Below are 24900 nucleotides of genomic sequence, written 5' to 3'. Positions count from 1 at the left end.
AGAGGGTGGGACATTTTCTGAAACTCATATCTCTGGCACTGAAACAAATGACGCCATTTTAGTTGCTCAAACGGGAGCTGGGAAATCGCTCAATCGCATTCCCACCTCGGAATATTTTTCTTCAGAAGAAGTGTCAACCCACCCCAAAAAAAAATACTCCCTAAAAACCTGTAAACTCCCTCCCACATCCCACTATACAACTCGCTTTCGCTCAATCATAGATTTTTTTGTATCGTGCACGAAAATTACTCACACGTATAAAATACCGTACATTGTTGTGTTCAGAAACACTGACAAATTTGTGAATTTTGACTTTGAAGAAAAATAAAAAAAAATCAAAAAGAAATAATTACGCATATGGTCTCAAGTGAAAAGTTTGTCCAAATGAAATTCATTTAATTAACTGGAATTAACGTTGATGACATTGAGCTTTGTGTTCCGTTATTGTGGAAATAATCATGGATTCTCAGGTGGAATAAGCATATCGAAAAGTGTTTCATTCAATAGTTAAATTCGAGAGTCATCTACTGTCGATCGCAAATATACGAAAAAATAACAATTTCAAGTGAAAACTCAAACACCACTTTTTGGCGGAACGAAGTTCCCCGGGTCTGCTAGTTTGGTATAAACAAACATGGAATCATCCGCATTGAGGTGTTGTTCAACCTTTTATAAGACCGCGGAAGCTAGGCAACGAGACTCCAACTTCAGAGAACATAATTCTTACATGAAAAGAACACATATTTACCTTTGATTTAAAAAAAACTATTGAAACAGTTGAAAAAATTGGTGGCAAAATAGTTGCCACTGACCGTTAACCCCGAAAACACTGTTTACCGCTGCTTTGTAAGCTCACTTTATTGTGAATAATATTCCCTTGAAAGAGATCCTCTTATCATTCCACGCTAATAGTTTGTTTACACCGAGTACCGTTACCTCTTATTCATAGAAATTCAGTATACATTCGTATAAAGGGTAACTAGACCTTAAGGTGAAAGTGGAAGGAAGCCACAAATGGCTGCCACAATGGCGCTCATTTCTTTCATCTCCCTCCCTCACCCTTCGCCCGAAAATAAATAATTTTGCGAAACTATAATGTAAGTTTCAGCAACTTTAACATTGGTTAAGAAAATTGTATTGCAGAGTTCGGAACACTGCCACGGCTGCCTATGCTTTAAAAAATAGTAAACGGAAAAGCATTACATTCAATCAAAATACCTCGGCCAACGAAGAGAAGGGTTAAGGCTCTCCAACGTTAATATGTGAAAACAATGCGATCAACGAAGGAAAATATTAAGGAATTATCAACATCGAGTTACTGTGCGGAAGAACTTGTTAATACCAGAGATCGAAATCCTCGTTCGGATGCACGATAAATATTCAATCAATCAATCTAGTTTTCGATGAAGCGTGTATTGTTGATATTTTCGTTTCTTCGTTTTCACCGAAAATTCTTTTTCAGAGAGAAAGAGATGTGGAAAATCTCATTCTCGGAAGTTCAACGAGAATGGGTTTTCGTCTCTCATTTGGTACTGAAAATATGGAGCGAAAAATCATAGCTAACTTTACCAACGTTAATCTGTTAGGACAGCGTCCAAACGATCTGCATTTGGACAGCGTCTGAATTGTACAAATATTAATCCATCTCATGTTCACTTCACGATGATACCCAATATTGCCGTATATTTTCATGCAATGTTTTCAGCTGCACTGAAGAAGTGAAAAACCATTATCGGCATCAAGGAGTCACTGAAAACGAAACAATTTTTCGGCAATCATAACTCATCGAAAAATAAAAATCGGCTTTGCGTTTCTCGCGAGAATCAAAGTGAGCGTATAACATTCTCTCGCCTCCTATATCCTCAGCTATTTTTCCCTGTGGGTGAAAACGGATGTTTTTCGTCTCAAATCGGCGAGCATTTCGATCTCTGGTTAATACCAAAAGAGCCCCAATTTGCATGTTTATAAATTTGCTCATGTTACACTCGCGTATAATCAGAATTTTACTTCGTAGGCAAATACACCTTCTATATTTATTTATATTTGCAATTGTTCATCGGAACACATCGTTCATACATTTTACTTTAGTATTGAATTGTTATTTTTTTCGAATGTATTATAAGACTCGTGTCAGTGAAGCGCCACACAGTCTGATAAGTGAATTGATTCATTTGCGTGTGCTTTGCTCTTCTCTCACAAACACATTCACCCCATTTTTACACGTGGTTTTACCTATACTATTACAATGGCTTCCTTCCACCTTCACCTTAAAATTCGTTTAGAAAAAATGTAAACTATTACATCGTTGAATAAAGTATTTAGTATGATTCCTTGCTGTTTTGGCTGAGAGCAGACAAACGACCGCAAAGGATTAAACAGAATTTTCTATCGGCGGTTTTCTACATAAAAATGACTGCCAAATGATTTTCGTACATTTTGAGCAGTTCTAAAAAAATGGAGTATTTCTAAATACCTTTAGAAGTCTTTAGTTTAACACAATATAAATATTTTAAGTGTAACGAAAAAAAATATTTTTTGGCAATATAGTTACCAGGGCCTTATTAAAGGTTAACACGAAGTTAAAGACTTTCAAAAATCACGAAAGAATGTCGGTGCTACACTTTGCTTCGCTGTTTTTCTTCGTTTCTCATATAATATACGACGAAGGAATTGGAACCAAATATAAGAAACAGAAGGGTGGAAGCGATGGTTCCTATCAGTGTTGCCACACGTAGGGGAAAAGGGGGGAATTTGGACCACCTAAGCAAATCGGCTAATATTTCCAAACCAATACGGTTTAAATAAAAAATGTCACATTGTACACTAAGCTACACTTATTTTTCTCGATCAATAATGTTTAATAATTATATCAAGCTTTAAACTACCAAATATATCATAAAATAAAAGAGATGATTTTTGGACATTAAAATTTGATACGGGGTGATTTGGACCATCTGGGGGGTAATTTGGTCCAGTGTGTTTCATCGAAAAAAACATACTTAGGTTTATGTAAAGTATTTTGGAATAATGTTACAATCAGTAACAGTGTTCTGGGCTCGATACCAGGTGTCTTGGCCAGATTCCAGACTAGAAAAATTGGATTGAGACCATCTCGAATTCTGCATGGATTTTTTCACTGTTTTTCGAGCATTTTCAAACACTTTCGATGCTTGGTCAAAGAAAATCCGTTCTTGATAGCCTGCGTTGCTCTTTCAAGCACCTCCTTCTTCCAACGTTGTCTGCCCATCCTCTTTTTGTAATTCAGCGGCATCTGAAATCAATTAGACCAAAGAAAAACCTCAAATCTGTAGGACCAATTCACCCCACAGAAACGTGTTCATGTTACCCCACACAACATGTAAAAATTAAAATGCAATTAATTTTATTTATTGTTATCAAACTTAGAGTTTCGCTGCATCAAATTGTTCCTCTTCTGTAGAAGAAACAGAACTTTACTGCACAATACATGAAAAGTTTGTTTAATCAGCGGGAAAACCTTAAAACCACGATCGGACAACTCACATTTTTTGACAATCAAAGTGCTTGCTGTGTTCATGCTACCATTCCCTTGCACCTGTCGAATTTTACCAAAGTTTTTTACGTTAGTTACATACGGTTCAACAAAAGAAAAGAAGATGACATGATAAAAAATTCAAGTTGAGCCGTACTTTCTGAGATAATGGGGTGGTCCAAATCACCCCGTATGTCCAACTCACCCCGTGTTACCCTACATATTTACCAGGAAAGGTACAGATTTTTTCGTTATTTTTGGTACAGATTCTGTACGGTACAGAGTAAAAATTTCGTCAAAAAGTACAGATTGGTACAGATTTTTTCCGCGTGTGAAATTTCTTACATTTGAACAATGCAACGTTGAGTTACAAGACAGACCTGATTCTCGAATACACTTGAAATACACTTCATGGTGGAAACGTAATGAAACGTATCCGCGATGACAACGGTACGGAAATCACCATTTTTGAATGAAAACATTCGAATTCACAAATAGATGTTGCATTTACCGTTGCTTGAGTTTACTTTCATCATATTGATACATTCATAATTTAGGCTTTCTTCAGAATATTACCTTTTCTTGGGCATTAAGTGTTACCCTCAACACAGAGGGAACTTTATTTCTGCAATATGCGAACTTTATTTCTGCAATATGCTATATGCACAATAAAAAAAATGCAGCGCGTCAAGCGGTTGCCATAGAAATCATGTGGACAAAATAACATCATTGAATTGGACAACTCATGATCAGAATTGAATTCATCAAAATGCTTTAATTTAATAGTTTTGCTATGTAAATCTTATACAAATGGTGTGCAAGCATGATGATTACAATATTTGTAGGTGTTATAATCCAGAAAAGGTCTGAATACGTGCGAAATAATCATCTAGTGATCGATTTAAAGTTAGCTCGAATGAGGGGCACATTGACACAAATACAAGGTGTATTTTATAATCCTTTAAAACGTGTAATTCCGTAAAAATATACTGTAAAACAACTGTAAATCATGAAAAAGACTATTTTATTTATATGTTTTGAAACATTCGAATACCTTATTTGACACAGGAGCGCTGAATTACAGCATTCAAAAAAGTGTGCAAACCATGATCACATTTTTGACTGGACAAACCAAAATCATTTACCTTAAGCGTCATCAAACACACGAATGACTTGCAAATGTAAATGTAGTGTTTGTAGTAAATAAATGAGTATTTTTTTCATGCTAATAAAATAGATTTTTCTCTATAACGAATATTTTCGATGGTACAGATTTTGAAAGAAAAAAAATACAGATGAGAAAGATTTTTAACCCCGTTGGTACAGATTAAAATGTGGCAACACTGGTTCACACGAAGAACCTTCCGCCCCGGAAATAGAAATCAATCATTTAGTTTCCGACAGCATGTAATAAAAACGACACGCTGTGCTTTTGTAATGCAAACACACTGATGAACGCATAAAACGGGGCCATACTTACCATCACAATATCTCCTGGCTGGAATGAAATCTCATCTGCATTGCGGGCGCTAAACTCATATATGGCTCGATATTTTACGTAACCGGGAGGAGTTTCGATTGTATCGTTCGGAAGCACCGTTTCCGCTGCCGCTGGAGTATTATCCACCGGCCATGAGTTGGCCGTATCCCAAGCACTGGTGTAGGAATCATTCTTGCGATTGTTTTTCATTTCTAAAATCTACAAACGAAACAAGTTTTTACAGCAATTTGAAGAAAAACCTACGCAGTTCGCGTTTCTAACCTGAATTCGTTGCATATCGTACTCCGAGTATAGCGTTTCACATGAATCAATCAGATCGGTCAACTGTGATTTAAGCTCACTTAACTGCTCGCTGTTGATTTTTATATCCGTTGTCTTATTTTCAATTTGCTGCTTAGTGTTCGACAATTTATCCTTCAGCTGTTGTATGATAATCTAATTGACACATTAAAGTTACTGTAAAATAAATCAGTTCGTCCCAAGACCGCATAATCACCTGCTTGTTCGAAAACTGTAGCTGACTTTCAGTTTCTCCTATTTTATTTTTAGAATCCAATTTAACCTTCTCCTGGCTCAACTGAACCAACCGCTGATTTTGGTCTTTAACCTTCGCCTTTAGCTGGGCCATTTCGCTCATCTGAGTGTCTCTGGTGGTTCTCATGCCGTCGATAGTACTTTTAACGTTAGTGACTCCAACGCGAGTATCGCAAATTTTCTGCGATAGCTCCTTAATCCTCTCGTTAAAAGTACTCAGTTCGACGCTCAGTGACTGATTTTGAGCCTTCAGTTTAAGCACATTATCTTGTTCGCGTTGACGCAGTTGCTGCATCTCAGCTATTTTCTGTGCTTCCCATTCGAGTTGACGCTGTTTCTCCAATTCCCTGAAATATTTGTTTACTGAATAACCACTCTCGCACATACGACGTTGATAAATACATACTTTCTAGCTAATTCCTTCTTCTCAAGTTCACGCTTACGCTGTTCCTCTCGCTCTTGCTCCATCTCACGTTGACGTTGCTGCTCCATTTCGAGCTCTTGCTGCTTTTTCATTTCGGCTTCCATTTTCGCTTTGCGAATCTTCTCCTGCTCTTCGCGTTCTTTGCGCTCGCGTTCTTCCTATTGATACCAGGAAAAAAGTTCAAAAAATACATGATGAAGTAAATGAGTAACAAACCTGTTCTTTTTTCTGAATGTCCATCAGCACTTTACGCCTTCTTTCTAGCTCGGCCTGTCCCTTGTCAAAGTTTTCCTTCCGTTTGTCCTCAAATGAAGCTGCAAAACAATGAATCGTTATTGTCCGTCATCAACAGAATAACAAAATCAACGTGTGTACTTTGTGGTAAACCAGTTGTCGGATCATATTCCACGGCAGCAGCATGCGCTGGGGCTCCCTGCGACGAGACCGAACCATGACGAGAGCCCACTGTGGAACCATGACGCGATGTTGTTTTTCGGAAGGAGGGTGGAATGAGCTCCGGCGGAAGCGCTGTTGGAACTTTCTCTCCCTGCAGCGCCTGATCGCACAGATACATAGCGAGAACAAACTCTTCGCAACCCAGACGACCGTCGGAGTCCATGTCAGCCAAGGCCCAGATCTGAGCCAGCGAAGCCTGCGGTAGTTTGCTCTGCACCATAATATTACGGGCTTGAGACCCAGTGAGAAAACCAGACCGATTACGGTCGTTTGTATTAAACAGCTGAGTATACTTTAGTTTGATTGGTCCTTTGATGGCCCACTCAGTTTGTCTGAAATAGCACGCAATGCTAGAAATTGAAGTAGGTTCTGATTATAAAGAAGATACACTTACGGAGATTCGAGCGAAGGTGCACGTTCCGAAACAGACATGGATCGTTGCGGAGTTCCGCTGGTGGAGTGTGGTGGTGTTGGCGAGGCAGGAAGTGTAACTGCTGCCGCTATAGAAGCAGGAACAGGCTGAGGAACGATTCCCTGAACGGTCGCCGACGGGACACCTCCCATAACTGGTTGCATTGGAATAGGTGGTGGTATTCCAGGTACGAGCGGTGTGCTTGAGATTCCCATTCCGGTGTCGATCAATGGTTTAACAACACCTACCCCGACAGGTGCAGCAGGGCTATGTTGAACGGCAGGCATTCCAATACCGGCAATCAGTGGCTGTTGTGGTATCATCGGTGGAATCTGAGCGCCCATTTGGGGCATAACCCCAGCTTGCGGAATCAGTGGCTGCATGGAAATTAGCGGCTGCTGAGAGGCAGCTATCAGTGGTTGTGGTGGAATTGGGGGTTTAACCGGACCCCCTGGAATTAGCGGCTGTTGACCCATGCTGGGTATCTGATTGTTCATCATTGGGGGAACGATCGCATGTGGAACGCTGTGAGGAATTATTGCTGGCTGTGGGGGCACTGCCGGTGGCATGTTTGAGATGGTATTTCCCATGGATTTCAGTGGATCCAATGGACTAAGGCCAGATGTAGGTGTCAGCGTTGGAGTGCCTCCAACGGCAGTTAGAGAAGCAACCAACGTTGGGGGTAATGTTTTTGGAACCTCGAATCCACGAAGCTTCAAGTTGATTAGTTTGCATGCAATACTGAATTCGCCCAGTGTCATCTTTCCATCGGCATCTGTGTCAGCCAGTGCCCTGTGAATAAAGAGAAAACCGGAAAGGTTACAAGTGCTTTCAAGGCTGCAGATGACCAGTCATTATAGGTCTTATTCCCGTTTATACTTTACGATGAAAAATAAATGAAGTGTATCCGCCATGACAACGGTACGGTGTAGACATCATGATACGAAATTATTTTGTAATAAAACATATAAGGGGGTCTCCGTAGCCACATTGGTTGCGCGTTCGCTTAGTAAGCGATCGATCGTGAGTTCAAAACTCAGGGCCCTCATTTGACCATCTTTGTGTTGTTACAGAATAACTACGTCCACGCAACAATCATCAGCGATGGAGATCGATTCACGGTCGAAATTAGATCGATTCATCCATACAACTGCTCTGCTCTGCAAGAAACATCAGGCTGCTGTTCTATAAATAACTCAACAATGATCAATCAACTGTCTCCGCTGTCCGGTCTAACTAGATAATGGAAGAACAAATAGAAAACTCTTACGCCTAAATGGCTACTGTGTAAAAATTTGTACCATATGCAATGGTATAGAAGGGAATACTCTAACCCCGAAAAATGGCAACTGTGTAATGTGCTAATTATATATGATAAATATGTGACATGTACACGATTAAAATTCTGCTCTGTTACAGCTAAAATGCTAATGAGCCTTAAATAAAAAAATAAATAAATAAAACATATAAAACTTTTAATATAAAAATAACCTCGGATACAATTTTTGTGAGAGATTACAAAAACAAAGTTTTCCATTCACATTGAACACAATTTGATAGGGAGAAGTTAATCGCCCGGCCAGAACGGGAATCACATCCGAACCCCTGACATGATAATGTCGGGCGCTAACCACTCGGCCACGGGAGCACAACCGGAAGATATAGGAGGTAAAATGGAAATCTAGAACTGCCGAAATCGCGCGACGTAAGCGCCAGAAGAAAGAATTTTCAATACGAGGCTTTTCATAAAGATGCATGTATAATCAGCATACGCGTATGTTACCAATGCCATTTTGTTTGTGAAAACAGCGAATCATAATCGCTGATCTTAATGAGGCTACGAGGATGATCGATCGAGGATGTATCAGTCTACCTAGCTGCGGTTATGGAGTTTCGGCTGCAGAAGTGCTCGAGTTGGCTGGCAAAGCTGACTGTGATAACAAGAAAACTCAAATCATCCCTCGTTATCTGCTACTGCGTTTTGGTGGTCGAACAGAAAAGTTCACACCTTAGCACTTCAGAGGAGTTTAGAGAACAGTTTTCGACTTTATACTATTGAACAGCCTTCATGAAGGCTAACCTATTCTTATTTTTATTTTCACTGCGGTACCAAGCATCCGACGCTCTCCTTATACCGGCTAAAAGGGCGCGCTTTCTAACGTCCCCGAAGCTACTTTTCTTCAGATTCAGAAGACTCTTTGAGCAACAGTTTTTTAATTGGCGTGGTGCTTTGCAGTATTATTTCCAAGTGCAGAGGAAACAAGTAGAATTTTTGTTTCCTCAACTTCGAGCGAAGATAACAAAACATAAAAAGAGGAAACGCCTTTCTCTAGACTTCTTCCGTTTTTTGTAACGTGTTTTTGGGAGCGGTTTGCGGTCAATGCTTTTTTTTTCTTCGAATATCACCGTAAAAGAAAATGAAGTGTGGTAAAAATGAAAATGTCATTATTTTCGTTGAAAGAAAATAAAATTTGAAGAGTGACATATTATTTCAATACTCAATTAAGTATATTCAATGTCAAAACAACACTGTTCAAGTATTACTTTGGTATTGGAATTATAAAATTTTGGTATTGAGAAGCTATTTCTCTATTTTTTTTTTGGTTTTTATTCATTGGTATTTTACTTCTCATATTAGACTTGTCCAAACCAATCAATATCAAAATAAGATATCCTTAATTATTCCCTTTTGCTCGAGAAAGTACTTTTGGAAGAATATGCATAGTATGCATACTTGCAAAATAAACACTATGATGCGTATGCATTTTATGCAAAATATGCATTAGCTCTTTATGAGAGTTTAGATTATGCGTAAAATTAATGCTATGTAGAATTTAAAATCCATGACCATGAGAAGCTAATATCCAATTGTTGTAAACGGAAGCAAGGTTGCTTGGGTTTTGTTTATATATGTTTATATAAATTCAAAGGGTAAGTTTTCTTGCTATGAACTTTTTACCAGTCGATGAAACGGTTAATCAATTGGTCTGTACTTCAGAATGTTTTGGCGGACCTAGAACATGTGATATTCATATAAATTCAATGACAGCGAAGCACGTTGCTTCTTGGGTAGGCTGAGTGGCGTAGCGTGACCGGGTGACACCCGGGGCGGGTTACTAGGATGTCACCCCTCACCCCTCCATAACACTTAGTTTTTGTTTTCGAATGAAAAATCAACCTTATCTAAACAAGAACCTATTTATTATAATATTAGATAGGACGAACAGGAAATCACAAAGTCTTCACGCGTTGGTCACGGGAACTGACAATTACAAAATAAGAAATTAAATAAAATATGGATTAATTGTGGATGTCGAAATGTGACTCAAATAAATAAATAAGGGACCGTACTCTTGATCCAGTATTTACGTCGCACAATAGCCTAGTGGCTGTGATCAGCCCATGAATTGGTTTCTGCATTATAATGAGCACTTCATCGAGTTTGCGACAATATTTTAACAAGACTCCTGTGTGGTAACATTTCTGAGTTGAAACTGCGAAAAACGAATAAACAGATTAAACCATGTCACACACTGTAGATTCGTAGCAAAACCATGTTGTCCTCATTAGCCCAAAGTGTTGTCTACAAACTCTATGGATCCGGCTTTATTGTTTTGCTTTCTCAATAAAACCTGAACTCCTTCATTTGATTCTGACATGGTTGGAGCGATCGATAGCCTGCGAACGGGACTAAACCCTGACCTTCCAGTTGTTGAAAGATGTCGTTATTCAAATCTGAAACTTTTCCCACTCTAAACGAAAAAACAGGAAGTGGGTAATATCTGTGGTATAACCGCAAGGATAACGTAGGACTATCGTTGATTTAGTGATCATTTGTTTTTAGTTGCATCTGAATCAATTCTGGATGAATGAATAAATGAATATTTGGGGGACTTCGGAAACGAGAGCGTTACGTTGGAGGCACAATGTTCAGCAAAAGAAATAATCAAACAAAAGTTGTATAATACATAATACATTGCTTGTATTGTGATATGATTTGTATTCCATTTCCAATAGATAAAATATCTGTTGCATCAAATCAGTCTACACATTTTTTGTGTTCGCTTATTCTTTCTCACAACACCCATTTCTCGTTTGAGAAATTCTTGAGTAAACATCGTTTGCCATCGTTTGCTTGTTAAGATTCATTGCACCTCTAATAAATTGCCGAAAGACGTGGTCTTACATTGATCGCACTTGATTGAAAAATCACAAAACGAAATGTATAAATGTATACATGTATTATATGGATAAAAAACTTAAAAATAAACTCTTTCGCTTGAATGTAATGTTCAATTCCAAGGGGAACTGGCAGATTAAGATTATTTTTCAGCAACGATGACATCTATCCGGAATCTTCTCAATGCTGGATGGCAACCAAACGAAAAGAGTTCCGCGCGCGCGTTTGTGTGTGTGTGTTTTTTTTTATATAGATGTGAGGAACGCTCTTCCAGCCTTATCTGGGAAGGGATAACCCAGACGTCGAGTGGGGATCGCACCCACAAAAACCAAGCCCTCTACTCGTAGCCTCATTCCCCCAGGGACCACATCTAGGCGACTACTTCAGGGGGCGGCTGTGCTCATGCACTTCACGAGTTTTCAACGCTAACTAGCGTTGATCCTTCCCATTTTCTCTGTATATCTCATTTACGAATCCGTTGTACTCCTCCACGCACAGGATTCCTTTTACCTGTCGAGACGTGTACCGATTAGGAATTGCCCTCCAACTTGACGCTGTAGCTCGGACATGATGTGCACGATTACACTGTTCACAGCGTTCCAGGTGCCCTCCTCGCGACACATTACCTCCACTATGTTCCCGGCATGAAGGGCAGGCAGCCCCTCGCGTCTTGCGGTGAACCTGGGACCCTCGAATACCACGTGTTCTAGTTTCCTCCACGTCTTCACACTCCGGACAGAGTGGCGACGTTGCGTGCCCGAACCGGTGCAAATATTGCCTGAAGCAGCCATGTCCAGACAGGAACTGTGTCAGATGAAAATTCACTTCCCCGTGCTTCCTGTTCAGCCAGGTCGATAGTACCGGTATGAGCCCATACGTCCACCTGCCTTTCTCCGCCGTGTCCCATTCCTGCTGCTGATTCTACTCTCGCTGTTTTCCGGATACCTCTGATTTTCTTCCGTCTGTAGCACTCTCCGTCTTCCGCCAGAGTGATGCCAATCGGGATCATGCCGGCGATAACGCAGACTGCCTCCAACGAAATCGTCCTATACGCGCTCGCAACTCGCATCGCCATGAGCCGAAACTTACGGTCCAGTTTTCTACAATTCCGGTGGGTTTCGAGAGCCGCAGACCAGGCTGGTGCTCCATACCGCAGTATGGACGAGGATACAGCAGCCAGAAGAAGTCTTTTACTACTGCAAGGTCCTGCGTTATTCGGCATCATTCTCGCTATCGCGCTAATGGACTTCTCTGCTTTCTCGCAGACGTAGTCGACGTGGTTGTTGAAATTCAGCCGGTCGTCGATCATGCTTCCCAAGTATTTCAACCTACGCTTAGAAGTTATCACGTGTTCCCCAACTGTGATTTCCGCTCGCTGCACGGCTTTGCAGTTACTCACCAACAATACTTCCGTTTTATTATGAGCAATCTGCAGTTTCGCTGCTTGCATCCAGTTCCCTACTGAGACGATGGACTCGGTTGCAAGCATCTTCACTTCTTCGAGTGTCTCGCCTGCCACAGTGAGAGCGATATCATCCGCGAAGCCCACGATCTCCACGCCTTTGGGAAGCTTCAGATTCAGTACACCGTTATACATTACGTTCCAGAGCGTTGGTCCCAGGATAGAGCCTTGTGGTACTTCGGCCGTTATATTCAACGTTGTCCGCCCCATGCTCGTCTCGTAGACTAGGACGCGGTTCTGAAAGTAGCTTCCTAGAATTCTGCACAGGTACCCAGGAACCTTCATACGGTGTAGGGGCTCGGCGATGGCTTCCCAGCTAGCGCTGTTGAAAGCATTCCTCACGTCGATCGTTACTATAGCACAATGTCGGTCGCCCCTCCGCTTTTGCTGTGATACTTTCTCTGCTTTTTCAACCACTGTCCGGATAGCATCAACGGTGGACCTGCCTTTCCGGAATCCAAACTGCATCATTGACAGACTATGGTCACTCTCCGTACATTTCATCAGTCTGTTCATCCTCTCCAAGAGTTTCCCGAGCGTATCCAGCAGGCATATAGGCCTATCTGATGTTGGTACTCCCGGGGGCTTTCCTGGTTTTGGCAGCAACACTAACTTTTGGATCTTCCATTTCTTAGGAAAGTGACCATCATCCAGGCATTTCTGTAGCACTATCCTGAAGATGTCCGGGAGCGCCTGAATCGCCGTTTTCAAGGCCGCGTTGGGGATTCCGTCGGGGCCGGGCGCTTTCTTTACCTGCAGTCTCTTCGCCAATGCTACCAGTTCTTCATTGGAAACTTGAGAACGTTCGGTAACTATTACGGCGTACGGTGTCGGTGGCCATATTGTTGGATCATGCATCGGAAATAGACCCTCCACAATGATCTTTAATTTTTCGGGACACGATTTGACGGGCGTCACAGGTCCTCTGATCTTCGCCATCACGACTCGATACGCGTTGCCCCATGGGTTGGCATCTGCATCTCGGCACAGCTCCTTAAAACAGTTCGCTTTGCTCAGTATAATTTCCCGTTTCAAGGCGGCTCTAGCTGCTCGGTACACCTTAATACGTTCCTCTCTATCAGCACTGTTTCATGCTCTCTGAACGCGTCTTCTGGCTCGAAGACAGCTAGCGCGAAGGTTGCGGAGAGAGTCGTTCCACCAGTAAACTGGGCGTTTTCCATTTTTTGGTGCAACTTTCCTCGGCATAGTAGTGTCGCATGCTCTCACCAGTAGATCTGTCAACTTTTCTGCGTTCCAATCTGAAGCTCCGCTATCTAGACGAAGTGCTTCGACGAAAAAGTCCTTGTCGAAAGCATTCGTCTTCCACTTCCGCTCACAGCTTGTTGTCCTCCGAACTAGAACGAGGTTTCGTTGACCGATTCTGTACCGGATCGCCTGGTCACTGTGCGTATACGACTCGCACAATTTCCACTCCGTACTCGCCAATAGCGACGGACTGCAAAAAGTAACGTCGATGATGGATTCGTGCCCATCTTTCCGGAAAGTGATGGTGGTACCTTCGTTCAGTAACGTTACTTCCAGCTTTGCTAGAGCTTCCAGTAAACTGTACCCTCTGATGTTGGTACATCTACTTCCCCACTCCACCGCCCAGGCGTTGAAGTCGCCTCTAATGACGATCGGTGTTCTACCGATTAGTTCCTCGGTCATTGCGTCTAGCATCTGATGGAATTGCTCAGTTGTCCATCTCGGGGGTGCGTAGCAACTACACATGAAGATTCCATTAATTTTGGCGATTACGAAACCTTCATGTGAACCTCCAACCAATTCCTGGATAGGATATCTGCCCATCACCTGTATTGCAGCAATCCCTAAACTATCCGTCGCCCAGCTGCCGTTTTCACGGGGTACTCGATACGACTCCGTTATGATTGCAACGTCGCATTTTGTCTCTGTTGTCGACTGCCACAACAGTTGCTGAGCTGTGTTGCAATGGTTCAGATTGATCTGAATTATCTCCGTTACTGCGTTTCTGCTAACGCCTTCTTATACGAGGGACACTTGAAGCTTCCTGTCGCATGGTCGCTGCCGTTCTCTGGTTTGCAGAGCAGGCATTTCGGTTGCTTCGTGCAGTCTCTCGCAACATGCCCTTTCTCACCGCATCTCCTGCACAGTTCAGACCTGTCGGGGCCTGTGCAGCTTCTTGCCTGATGTCCAAAGCCCATGCACTGGAAGCATCTCTCCATCCGCTTGGTCACCCGGGGCACCATCTTCAGCGAGCAAACCGACCAGCCAACTTTTATTTCTTATTGGCTGCGACTGTTGAGAGTCGTATCGACGCCGTCTGCGTACCATACGCCTTCCTCATACGGATCGTCATTGGTGTATTGTCCAGCTTACACTGTTCTATCAACTCGCGCCTTAGCTCCTCGTCTGTAGTGATTTCGTCCAGATTTCTGCATTCGACCACTGATTCCTGGGAAAGAGCCCTCACCTTCACCTCCTCACCGAGCGACTTCGCAACCAGTTCCTTGAAGGCTGATCTTTTGACCGCCGGATCCCTCTTGAGCTCGAAGAGCATCTCTCCTTTCTGGGTACGCCTGGTTTTCACCACCTTCTCTCCCAGTTCTTTCAACTCCGGATCGTCCCTCACTTTCCGCAGGAGTGATGCATAAGTCTTCTTGACCTCCACACCTGCAGCCCTTCTAAAGAAGTGGTAGTGTTGGCTTTATGCGTTAGCACTTGTATCAGGCTACTCTCTCCTTGTTGTGGATCCTGTTGGTGTCCTGTAGGATTTGCTATGGCTGTCTAGTTGCGAATTGGTGATCTCTGAAGCTTACCGCTCCTTGCGAACACGCTCGCCTCTCCTGTTGATGTGTCTTCATTCCCGTCGTTTCGTCTGTTGAATTGTTCGAAGGTATTCATGTATGTTGGGTTCCAACTTCAGGCCGCTATCTCCGTTCGTTGTACATAGTCGCTATCAGTGATCCTATGGTTATCTATGCAAGCAGTGAGTCCATGCAAGGGTTGACACGGTCCTTCATGGGGACCGTGTTCAGAGCCAGATCAGCGCAAGTCAGGAATGTGACATCTGACGCCTAGTACTTAGTGCCTGAGCCTATACGAGCATCGAACGTACCCGAAGACTTGCCAAATTATTACCGGGACGGGGGCAATCGCACTATTAGCCCATACTCCGTTTCAGGAAGGTGTCACTCTTTTCCTTACTCAGGGAACAGGATAGTACGACTGTCAGCCTTTAGCGTCGTGTTGAAATCGTTTCCGTAACGTGTTCGTTTTCGATGTCGTAACCAGTATGTCGTAATCAGGATCTTACTGGCTGCTCCAATGTCTCAAGCGAAACCGTTTTTCGTCGCTGATACAATCTTGATCGCCTTCTCTTCTCCTCCTGACGGATCGACTTTTCTGCGCTCCCTCACAGTTCGAAACAACTGAATGCGTTTCAGGTCAGTTCAGATAATGAATCAATCGATCCCTCGCCGTTCAGCAACGATGTTGTCCAGTCGGTGTCTTCACGAAAAATGAATGCGTTTCACCACTAGAATATTGCTTAAGTATACTTTTTGTCCGTGATTGAATCGAGAAAAGGTATGGTTTACGATGGCAATTTGGAAGGCAAACTAGAGGCGAATGAACTCTCTGAGTTTGAAACTTTCAGCGACTGAGCTTGAGCTTGAGCTTGGGTAGACTGTATAATTCGTAGTTGCTCTTCGTGATTGACTTGAACCAACCAAATTGCACAAAGAACACACAGAATGAGTTTGAAACTTCCAGCGACTGAGCAATAATCGATTGAAAATTATATGATTTTCGCGATGCGAAACATTTTCCGTTGCGCACGCATACAATATTGGATACGAATCCTACTGATGGGGAAGAACAATCTTCAGAAGTTTTCCTGCTAATTGCACTTGATTGAAAAATCACAAAACCAAATGTATTTGGTCGCAGTATTATATAGATAGAAAACATTAAAATAAACTCTTTCCCTTGAATGTAATTTTTCCAAGGGGAAGTGGCAGATTATTTTTCAGCAACGATAACATCCTTCCAGATTCTTCTCGATGCTAGATAACAACCAAACGAAAAGAATTCCGCGTCTGTATGTGTGTGTGTGGCGGCTGCTCCGATGCCTCAAGCGGAACCGTTTTTCGATGTTGGTACGTTCTTGGTCGCTTTTTCAGTGGCATCCCTCTCCTCCTGATGGATTCCCTTCTGGCCTGAAGTACACAAACAGGTTCTTGATGACACCGAAGTTAGCTTCACCACAATAGCGACAACATGCTACAATCGCTGTTATATTATAACTGAGTGGATTTCCGAGCGGCGCTCGCTTATATACCGATTGGTGAGTTCAATAGCCTGTTTTGAAAGCAATTTTAAGGCTATTGAAACAAGTTTTTGGATCAAAAGGTAACAAGTACAGGGTTTTCCATTTCGAAAGTATACAGCCCTGCGCTGACAACAACATAGCTGTCAACCAAAGCGTCATATCGTTAGTTGAATGTCTGCCGTTTTACAATATGGATCATTTTAGCATCGCACAACGTGTTAATTTTGTTAAATTATATTATTAAAATGATGAAAAACCGGCAAATGTTTCTCGAGCATTACGGACGGATTTTGGTCGTCATGGACGGCTTACAGAGCACACAATCGCTAATGTAGTGCGTAAATTCGAACAAACTGGATCCGTAGCGGATATTGTGAAACCTGTGCAACGTCGTGATGTGCGTTCGGCCGAAAATATTGCTGCTGTTGCTGCCAGTGTGGAGGATGACCCGAATGTTTCGATTCCACGGCGTGCTCAGCAATTGGGCTTGTCAAACACATCATTGTGGAGAATTTTGCATTTGGACTTGCACCTACATTCATATAAAGTCCAACTGGTACAAAAATTAGAGCGTGGTGACCATGGAATGCGTCGGGCATACGTCGATTGGGTGAACGAACAACAGCAGCAAAATGATGAATTTTCGCATCAAATCTTCTTCAGCGATGAGGCACATTTCGAGCTCGGTGGCTATGTGAACACCCAAAATTTCCGTATATGGGGCTCAGAAAATCCACACGTAATTGTTGAGAGGCCATTGCATCCGCCAAAAGTCACTGTTTGGTGCGCATTATGGTCTGGTGGAGTCATCGGGCCGTTTTTCTTTGAAATTGAGGACGGCGAGACGGTAACTGTGAATGGTGAGCACTATGGCCGCATGTTAACCGATTTTTTTTGCCACAAATTGAACATATGGATACGGATGACATGTGGTTTCAGCAGGACGGCGCCACGTGCCACACAACACGACCGAACATGGCCATATTGCGAACGAAATTTGAGGGACGCATAATTTCGCGTTTTGGTGATGCCAATTGGCCGTCCAGATCATGCGATTTGAACCCGCTAGACTTTTTTTGTGGGGTTATGCGAAAGACCGTGTCTATGCCAACTCTCCGCAAACTCTTGATCATTTGAAAGACAACATTCGTGAAGTTATGACCGAGATACCGCCCCATATGTGCCGAAAAGTCATCCAAGAATACCTGTTCCGGATCAAGGTGTGCGAGGAAGCCCTAGGTGGACATTTAAATGATGTTGTATTTCACACATAATGGCATAAACCAAACATTAATTTGAAATAAAAGTTTCATCGAAGTTCGAATTCTAAGTGTGTTTTATTTCAATTTACTTTCGGAATTTAAAGTTGGAAAACCTTGTATATAACGCGTAGACATTTTATCTTTTGAATGAGGTGTTTATCATACCCCTTCGTTCAGTTGTTTAGGAGCTATTAACGCTCAAAATCTCGTCTCCGGCGTAACGCTTTCGTTTTCGAAACTTTGATTTAACACCCCGGTATAACAATGAAAGACGTAGTCCTACGTTAAGCAGTGGGCAAAGTTAATGTAGGACTACCATTGGCTTAGTAATCATTCGTTTGAAGTTGCATCTAAATAAATTCTCAATAAATTGATGAATGGATATTTTGTTTTCCTTTGGAATTATCTTGCGATCTGTTCGAATATATAAGAAATAATATTTTTTCGCTTGTGGTCTCTTTTGGGCGTTCGACACTCAAATCATCAAGACAAGGTTATTCAATCCTCCGTAGATCCGAAATATCTTTTCCGTGATATAAAAAATCACGGGAACACCTAGTTAACGGCCAAATGTATGCGAAATCATATTCTACCCTTTAGGTGCATTCACAAACAAATATGCTAGGCCAGCCGACGCATCTTGCATCATGCGTCCACCCCAAACCAATCCACAATGGTCCAGGAGATGCATTTGAGTGGAAATTAGCATTTAGAGTTCGACGGTTATTCTCTAGACAAAAACAGTCAAAGTTGGTACATATGGTAGAGCGCTCATTTTCATGTTATCAAAAATAGGGTGACCAAAATTCTGCATCGCAAAATGTTTGTTCTAGTATGTTCTAAAAATCTTTCGAAGACAGTTTGTATGTAGAATTTCAAATATAAAAGTTAGAGTATAAAACCCGTTTTTTTCATGGTGACCCTAACGCAACTTAGAAAAAAGGCGCTATATAGGTTATTTCAAGAGATAGAAAAAAAACTTTGTTCCATAAAGATGTCTCAAATAACTGGGACTACAACATTGTTGAACTATGTTTACCTTTATCTATAAAGATAAGAAAGTTATAATTTTTATTTCATCGACCATTTTGGTCATCCTATTTTTGATAACATGAAAATGAAAATGAGGACAGTAATGAAAGATGTAGTATGACGAAATAATAAACATAAAAAAACAAATAACATTCTATAACTTGGACTTTTCCATAGTGAATTGTTTGTTAGATAATACCATAAGTAATAACAGGTTACCTTCCTTCAAAATCATGATTTTTTTTTCAATATAACATACTTGTCATGGTCATGTCACCCTTCTAAGGGTGACACCTGAGGCGGATTTTGCGCAAGCACCTGGAAAATCTTCAACTCTCTCATCGGGACATCGGAAAACTCGGAATCGTGCAGTAAACGGTAAGTCGTGTGATTGAACATTACCACGATATCCTGAGTATCGAACGGAAGGAGAAATGCGGTCAGAATGGAAGTTCTTATAGTGATTAGTATCACAAGCGTGTCGTGAAAGCCTTTAAGCGGACTCCCAATGCTTCAGGGCGTCAGGGATGTAGCCAAAAAGTTCTGTCCAAGTCTTTCCTTCAAAGAGCCAAGGATCGGGATGGACTGCATACGTAGAGAAGCCTCCAAATCGTGACGAACAACAAAATACGGTGGGAAAGTCACGGGCCCGGAAATTGTACACCTAGATGCTGACGAAGGCTCATTGTCTCATCACGGATGATGAAATTTACGTCAAGGCGGACTTCCGGCAGCTTCCGGGGCTACTGTTCTTCACCGCCCAGCACAAGTTTAATGTTCCAGAGGAAGTAAGGAAGCAATAACTTTCAAAGTTTGCCAAGAAATACATGACTTGACAAGCGATCTGCTCATATGGCAAACGAAGTGCGCCGTTCGTGACTACCGAAACTGTAAACGGGCAGATCTATCTCAAGGACTGTCTACAGAAGCGTCCGCTTCATCTGTCGAAGCAAGACGAGGGCCTTACGATCCTCTGGCCGGATCTAGCTTCGTGCCACTATTCAAAGAATGTCCTGGAGTGGTACGAAATCGACAGGGTCACTTACGTACCCAAGGGCATGAGTGGCATCTCTTTTGCTTCGCAACATGCTAAATTACCTCGGATATACAGGATAGGCTGGAACTTTTGTTATTTCTTAGTAAGTAAGTGTACCCTCCCTCAGATTATCATTCCCTGAAGACAGTTCTTGTTTTATAATCCTGAATGCAAATAAGTGATCGATGTTCTTTGCATATTTCAATTCGTATGTCTTATGGTGGGTTTACATTAGGGAGATCTATAGCTATAGATGGATTTATTCACATGAAAATAGGTGTAAATGGGTGAGAATAAATATGATACACTTATTCGAGGTATATATAACTTAAAGTGACCAGATGGTCACTTGGTCTAACGCGGGACACCCAAAAAAAAATTTATGTATATACGTCATTTGAACATAACATTTATTCATGAAATTCTGAACATGTGTCCTTGCAATTGAACCTGATCTGTATTATTTCTTTCATCTTGTAATTTTTCTGTGGTACAAATTTTGCTTACGTTTGAAAAAAACTCGATCAGTCAGAGCATTTAAGCCTGGGAACCACGATTCGAATTCAACAAATTTTTTTCAAATTTCCGAATGGAATATTTTAAAATTCGAAGCGATTTTTTTAAACTTTAGTGTTAACGCATGCATTAGAAAAATTGACTAATTCCGGATGGCGATGGAAAAAAACTAGATAAGATAATACAATGGAACAAATTTTCCTTGAATCTTATGTTTATTAGGCCTTCAACAAAAATGATTCAACGCTGTTAATTCGCAGCAGCCTTGGCGAATGCCTTCAAGCAACTTTATGATTTTTCACACTGCCAGCTCCAGCGAAGAAGATGGACATCCTGAGACACTTCGTGTCCACCGGATATAACCGATTTGGTATTTACAACATCTTTCCCTGCCGCTCCTCAAGCCGGGAGATCGAAACAACCGGCCAAACGGTGGAGAAGTATCTGGTCAGAATGAACATTTTTATGCGGAAGCGTCAGAAGAGGTCAGATGAAGTAGCTGGAGGTGCTGGTGAAAAACTTCTTTCAGGCGAAGCACTATGTCGTGCTCATAATGAATGATGAAACCTAGTTGACGCTAGAATTCAACGAATGGCAGGGGACCTGGTACCCCACAATTGAGGTAAGCATTGACGTCTCTGGCTGACGATCGGCGCTGAGAGAATGTCCAAGCCGTACTGTTTTCCAGTCTTGTGGTGAACGCAGAGATATACACAAAGTGCCTGTCGGAAGTTGCCGCTTTCATAAAGAGGTATCACGCAGCTGAGAGATCAATGGAGGAGATGAATCGGCTGAAAATAAACATCGTAGCGAAAACCGCCAACCATACCAACATCCCCCAGCTGCGAGGGATAGAAAAAAAATTGGGCGAACTTCAAACGGAAGATTTCCTTCAATAACTTCATGGGCAAAACGGAGAAACAGCTGACCGCTAAAGCCACGTAAAGGTTAAAGAACATGCCGACATTTACCTTTTCATCGGCCATGGTTGAGGTTCCGGCCGCAAGTCCGCCTGGCACTTTATTTACAATACTCCATCAAACATCTCTGCCTCTTCCTGTCCAGCATCCACTAGTTCTTCCGGCTTATCTAACACATTGATCCCCGAATGAACTATAGGACCGAGAATGAATTTTTCGTCTAACTCACGTCGGTCCCTGCGGGTCAATAGGACACAAAAAAATCCCAATTTTATTGCTGTCGTTTCTACTTGACACTCTCTAAACAAAAAGTACACGTTCGGTGCGATGAAACTGGCTCAACGAGTTATCCTTCGGATTCATTGAACGGTCCGCCAAATAAATGTTTTTTGAAGTTCATCCATTTAAGAAAATCAACATGATCAAATTCTAATATTGCAAAATGTTGATATCGCGGGACATTTTAGCTTCTTTTGCCAAATGCGGGACGTTTCGCGGGACGTAATCTAACGCGGGACATTTTGTCGAAATGCGGGACTGTCCCGCCGACATTTGTCGAAATGTCGGGACGTCTGGTCAGTTTGATATAACTTGAATAAATTCGGCATATGTAAACGCTTGTGAATTTCTAACTGGTGAAAAATCACTAAAGTTGGATGCAGTTCTACTTCAGGTGAATAAATTCACCGAAAATATGAATATATTCATTATAGAAGTTCACGCTAGTGTAAACGGTTGATGCGATTTCTATAAATCTCATCATATTTCTTCACATGAATATATCACTAGTCTAAACCCACCCTTACTCTTACTCGTCCAGTATGAAAATTATTTCAATATATCCACATAAAAATCATCTTTATTTTCTATTGAAGGATATTGATTCTGAATGGAAAACTTAATCATCGTTCGTTATTATTTTGAAAAGATGTGTTACTATCAGTTTTATCACTACTAAATACCCAGCCTAAGCATTGATCCAGAAAAATATTGCATAATTCCTGGTTTGTCTAATTATCTTAAATAACCCAATCATAATACTATTAAGATAAACAGTTCAATAGCTACTGTTGTGTCCCTAGCTTTTCACTAAACCTGATAATTTGTTCGACTCTAAATATGAGCATAGAAAAGATATAAAAGTAGTTTAATATTTTATGTTATGGTCTGAAAACAGGAAAGTATTGAATTTTCAAACTATTTTTAAACATATATCAAAATTATCGTCTTTTTTTCTTATTTCAACATCAACAGGTTTTGAAAGCTGTTTCAGTAAAAAATAGAACTGGAAAACAATTAAACGATAGGCTACGTAATAATATCAAAAATTGATCTTTTTCTCATCTCAACATGCATATAATGCAAGCTTTCATGCATTCCGTCGTGTAACATTCTGCTACAAGCAATGATTGATATTCGGATGGGTTCCTTCTTCCCAATATCCACTACTCCTTATCAGTGAAACAGTTATGTGAACATCATCCTTCTCTCCCCCATCCACTCACCATATTTGTCCTAGAACCATCGGTGGCAACTGGCTCTGGAGGAAGAAGCCCTTCGCCTGCGCCCCGGTCACTACTCCATTGGCCGGTTGCAGAAACTTAAACTGCTCCTCGTACTTCATCCTCTCGCGGGACGTAATCACGAACGGATCCGCTGCATTCATCGTGTTCTACTGAACTTGTTTTTTCTCCACACAACAAAACACCAAATGACGCTTTTTATCAGCAAATAACTGCTACACCGCTTCACAAAGCGATAACTTCTGTTCACTTCCAACTAATTTATTGTGTTTTCTATACAATCGCAGTTGATTTCGACGCAGTAACTGAGAAAATTTACTTTTCTACTTGGATGTAACTTTTGCTGCTCCTGTTCTCGAGAGCCACATCCAATAAAATTATCGATTATTTTTCCAGCAAGGAGTGGAACTTTTTTCAGTCCTTTTATAATTTGAACATTACTGCCCTCTGTGCATTAACATTTCTCCGCAACATCTCGACACAGTTTCACATCATCTACGATCACAAATCACCAAGCGAACGAATTGTAATTTCCAAGAAATTGTCTCACTATTTTACCATCCAATAATTTGGAAGAAAAAATCATTAAAGATTAGAATCTACGACCAACAGATACTATGTTACTTTTGCTACTGAAATACTTCTTGACTCTCCAATTCTGTCAGAAGTATGGGAATTTTGAAATGTCACTTCCCCAAAACGAATCGATACTGGAAAGCTGGGTGTGTTGCTAAACTTTTTCATGCTCTACACACTAAATTCAGTTTACTCAAAGGGATGTTAAAGTGGTAGAATTCTCGCGTAACTTTTGAAAAGGTCCTAAGGGTGCTCATACACTGTTTGACCGAAGCCAAATATTTGACTCTTTTTGACAGATAAAATTTGGTCAACGTGTACTGATCAAATATATTCTACACAAAACACGACAAGCAAATATTCAATTATTGGATGCCCAAAATATTTTTTCAGTCTGTTCTTCGAACCTGTCGGTACATGGTTAGGTTACCTTGAATATTTCAGTTGATTTTTTCCATGTTCGGTGTTTGATATTGTTTACTACTGTTGAAAATTGAAGAGTGGCAAACAAAATAGTGTTTGTACAAATATCAAATCAAACCTTATCAAATCAAAAATATCAAATATTTGACCTCCGGGCAAACAGTGTACGGCCACCTTAAGTAACAAATGTAAACAAATCGAGTTAATGGATGCATACTATTAGTGCTCAATCATTGAATGCAATGCGAAAACAACCGTTCAAGTATCTATCCTTTTCACCTTTTTATTACCGATACAAAAAATGTCCAATGTACAGATTCGAATTTTAAGCACTCGACTATTACTTCGGACGCCACTTTCCTCTGACGCTCGATACGTCCGAAGTAACAAAGCAATCAAAACAACACGAAGTCGCACTTCGGACATTTTGAGTTTTTGTTATTTTCGGGTGTTGATATCGTTTTTGGTGCAATTCAACGAGTTATAACAATAATGATCTGCTTTTAGCACGAAATGCAAGTATTTGAAGCGTTGTTCAGTAGTTATATACAAATTGTCATCGTAGAACGTAATTTGTCCAATGTACGAAGCGGTCAGTCAAAACGTCCAATGTAACATTTTTCGCTCGGAGGTTTCAATATCAAACTAAAATCACATAAAAACAGTTACGATTGGTTTTGCGGAGTTATTATTGACTGCTACTGGTAAAAGTAGTGATAAAGGTCGATTCCTTTTGAAACAATTCTCGGAACAATGTTCCGATCTTCAACTTCGTTTTTCTCGAGTTGATGTGAATGTTACATAGGACCTTTTCAAAAAT

General features: G+C 41.2%; 1 protein-coding gene across 4 annotated transcripts in view; it reads right to left on the bottom strand.

The window, feature by feature from the left end:
* Nucleotides 1-23742, bottom strand: part of LOC129775706 (intersectin-1) — a 39926-nt gene extending 16184 nt beyond the window's left edge. For all 4 annotated transcript variants that reach the window (XM_055780731.1, XM_055780732.1, XM_055780729.1 and 1 more), the window contains exons 1-8: nt 23064-23742; nt 6821-7630; nt 6346-6758; nt 6187-6284; nt 5953-6128; nt 5509-5893; nt 5274-5447; nt 4992-5210 (exon numbers count right to left, since the gene is read on the bottom strand). In XM_055780731.1, coding sequence (XP_055636706.1) covers nt 4992-5210; nt 5274-5447; nt 5509-5893; nt 5953-6128; nt 6187-6284; nt 6346-6758; nt 6821-7630; nt 23064-23224 — 2436 coding nt within the window. In that variant the 5' untranslated portion in view covers nt 23225-23742. The remainder of the gene's footprint in view (nt 1-4991; nt 5211-5273; nt 5448-5508; nt 5894-5952; nt 6129-6186; nt 6285-6345; nt 6759-6820; nt 7631-23063) is intronic.
* Between the last annotated feature and the right edge of the window lie 1158 nt (nt 23743-24900).

This window comes from Toxorhynchites rutilus, chromosome 3 (genome assembly GCF_029784135.1).
Source record: "Toxorhynchites rutilus septentrionalis strain SRP chromosome 3, ASM2978413v1, whole genome shotgun sequence".
Lineage (NCBI taxonomy): Eukaryota > Metazoa > Arthropoda > Insecta > Diptera > Culicidae > Toxorhynchites > Toxorhynchites rutilus.
This window is presented reverse-complemented; position numbering and strand designations above follow the sequence as displayed.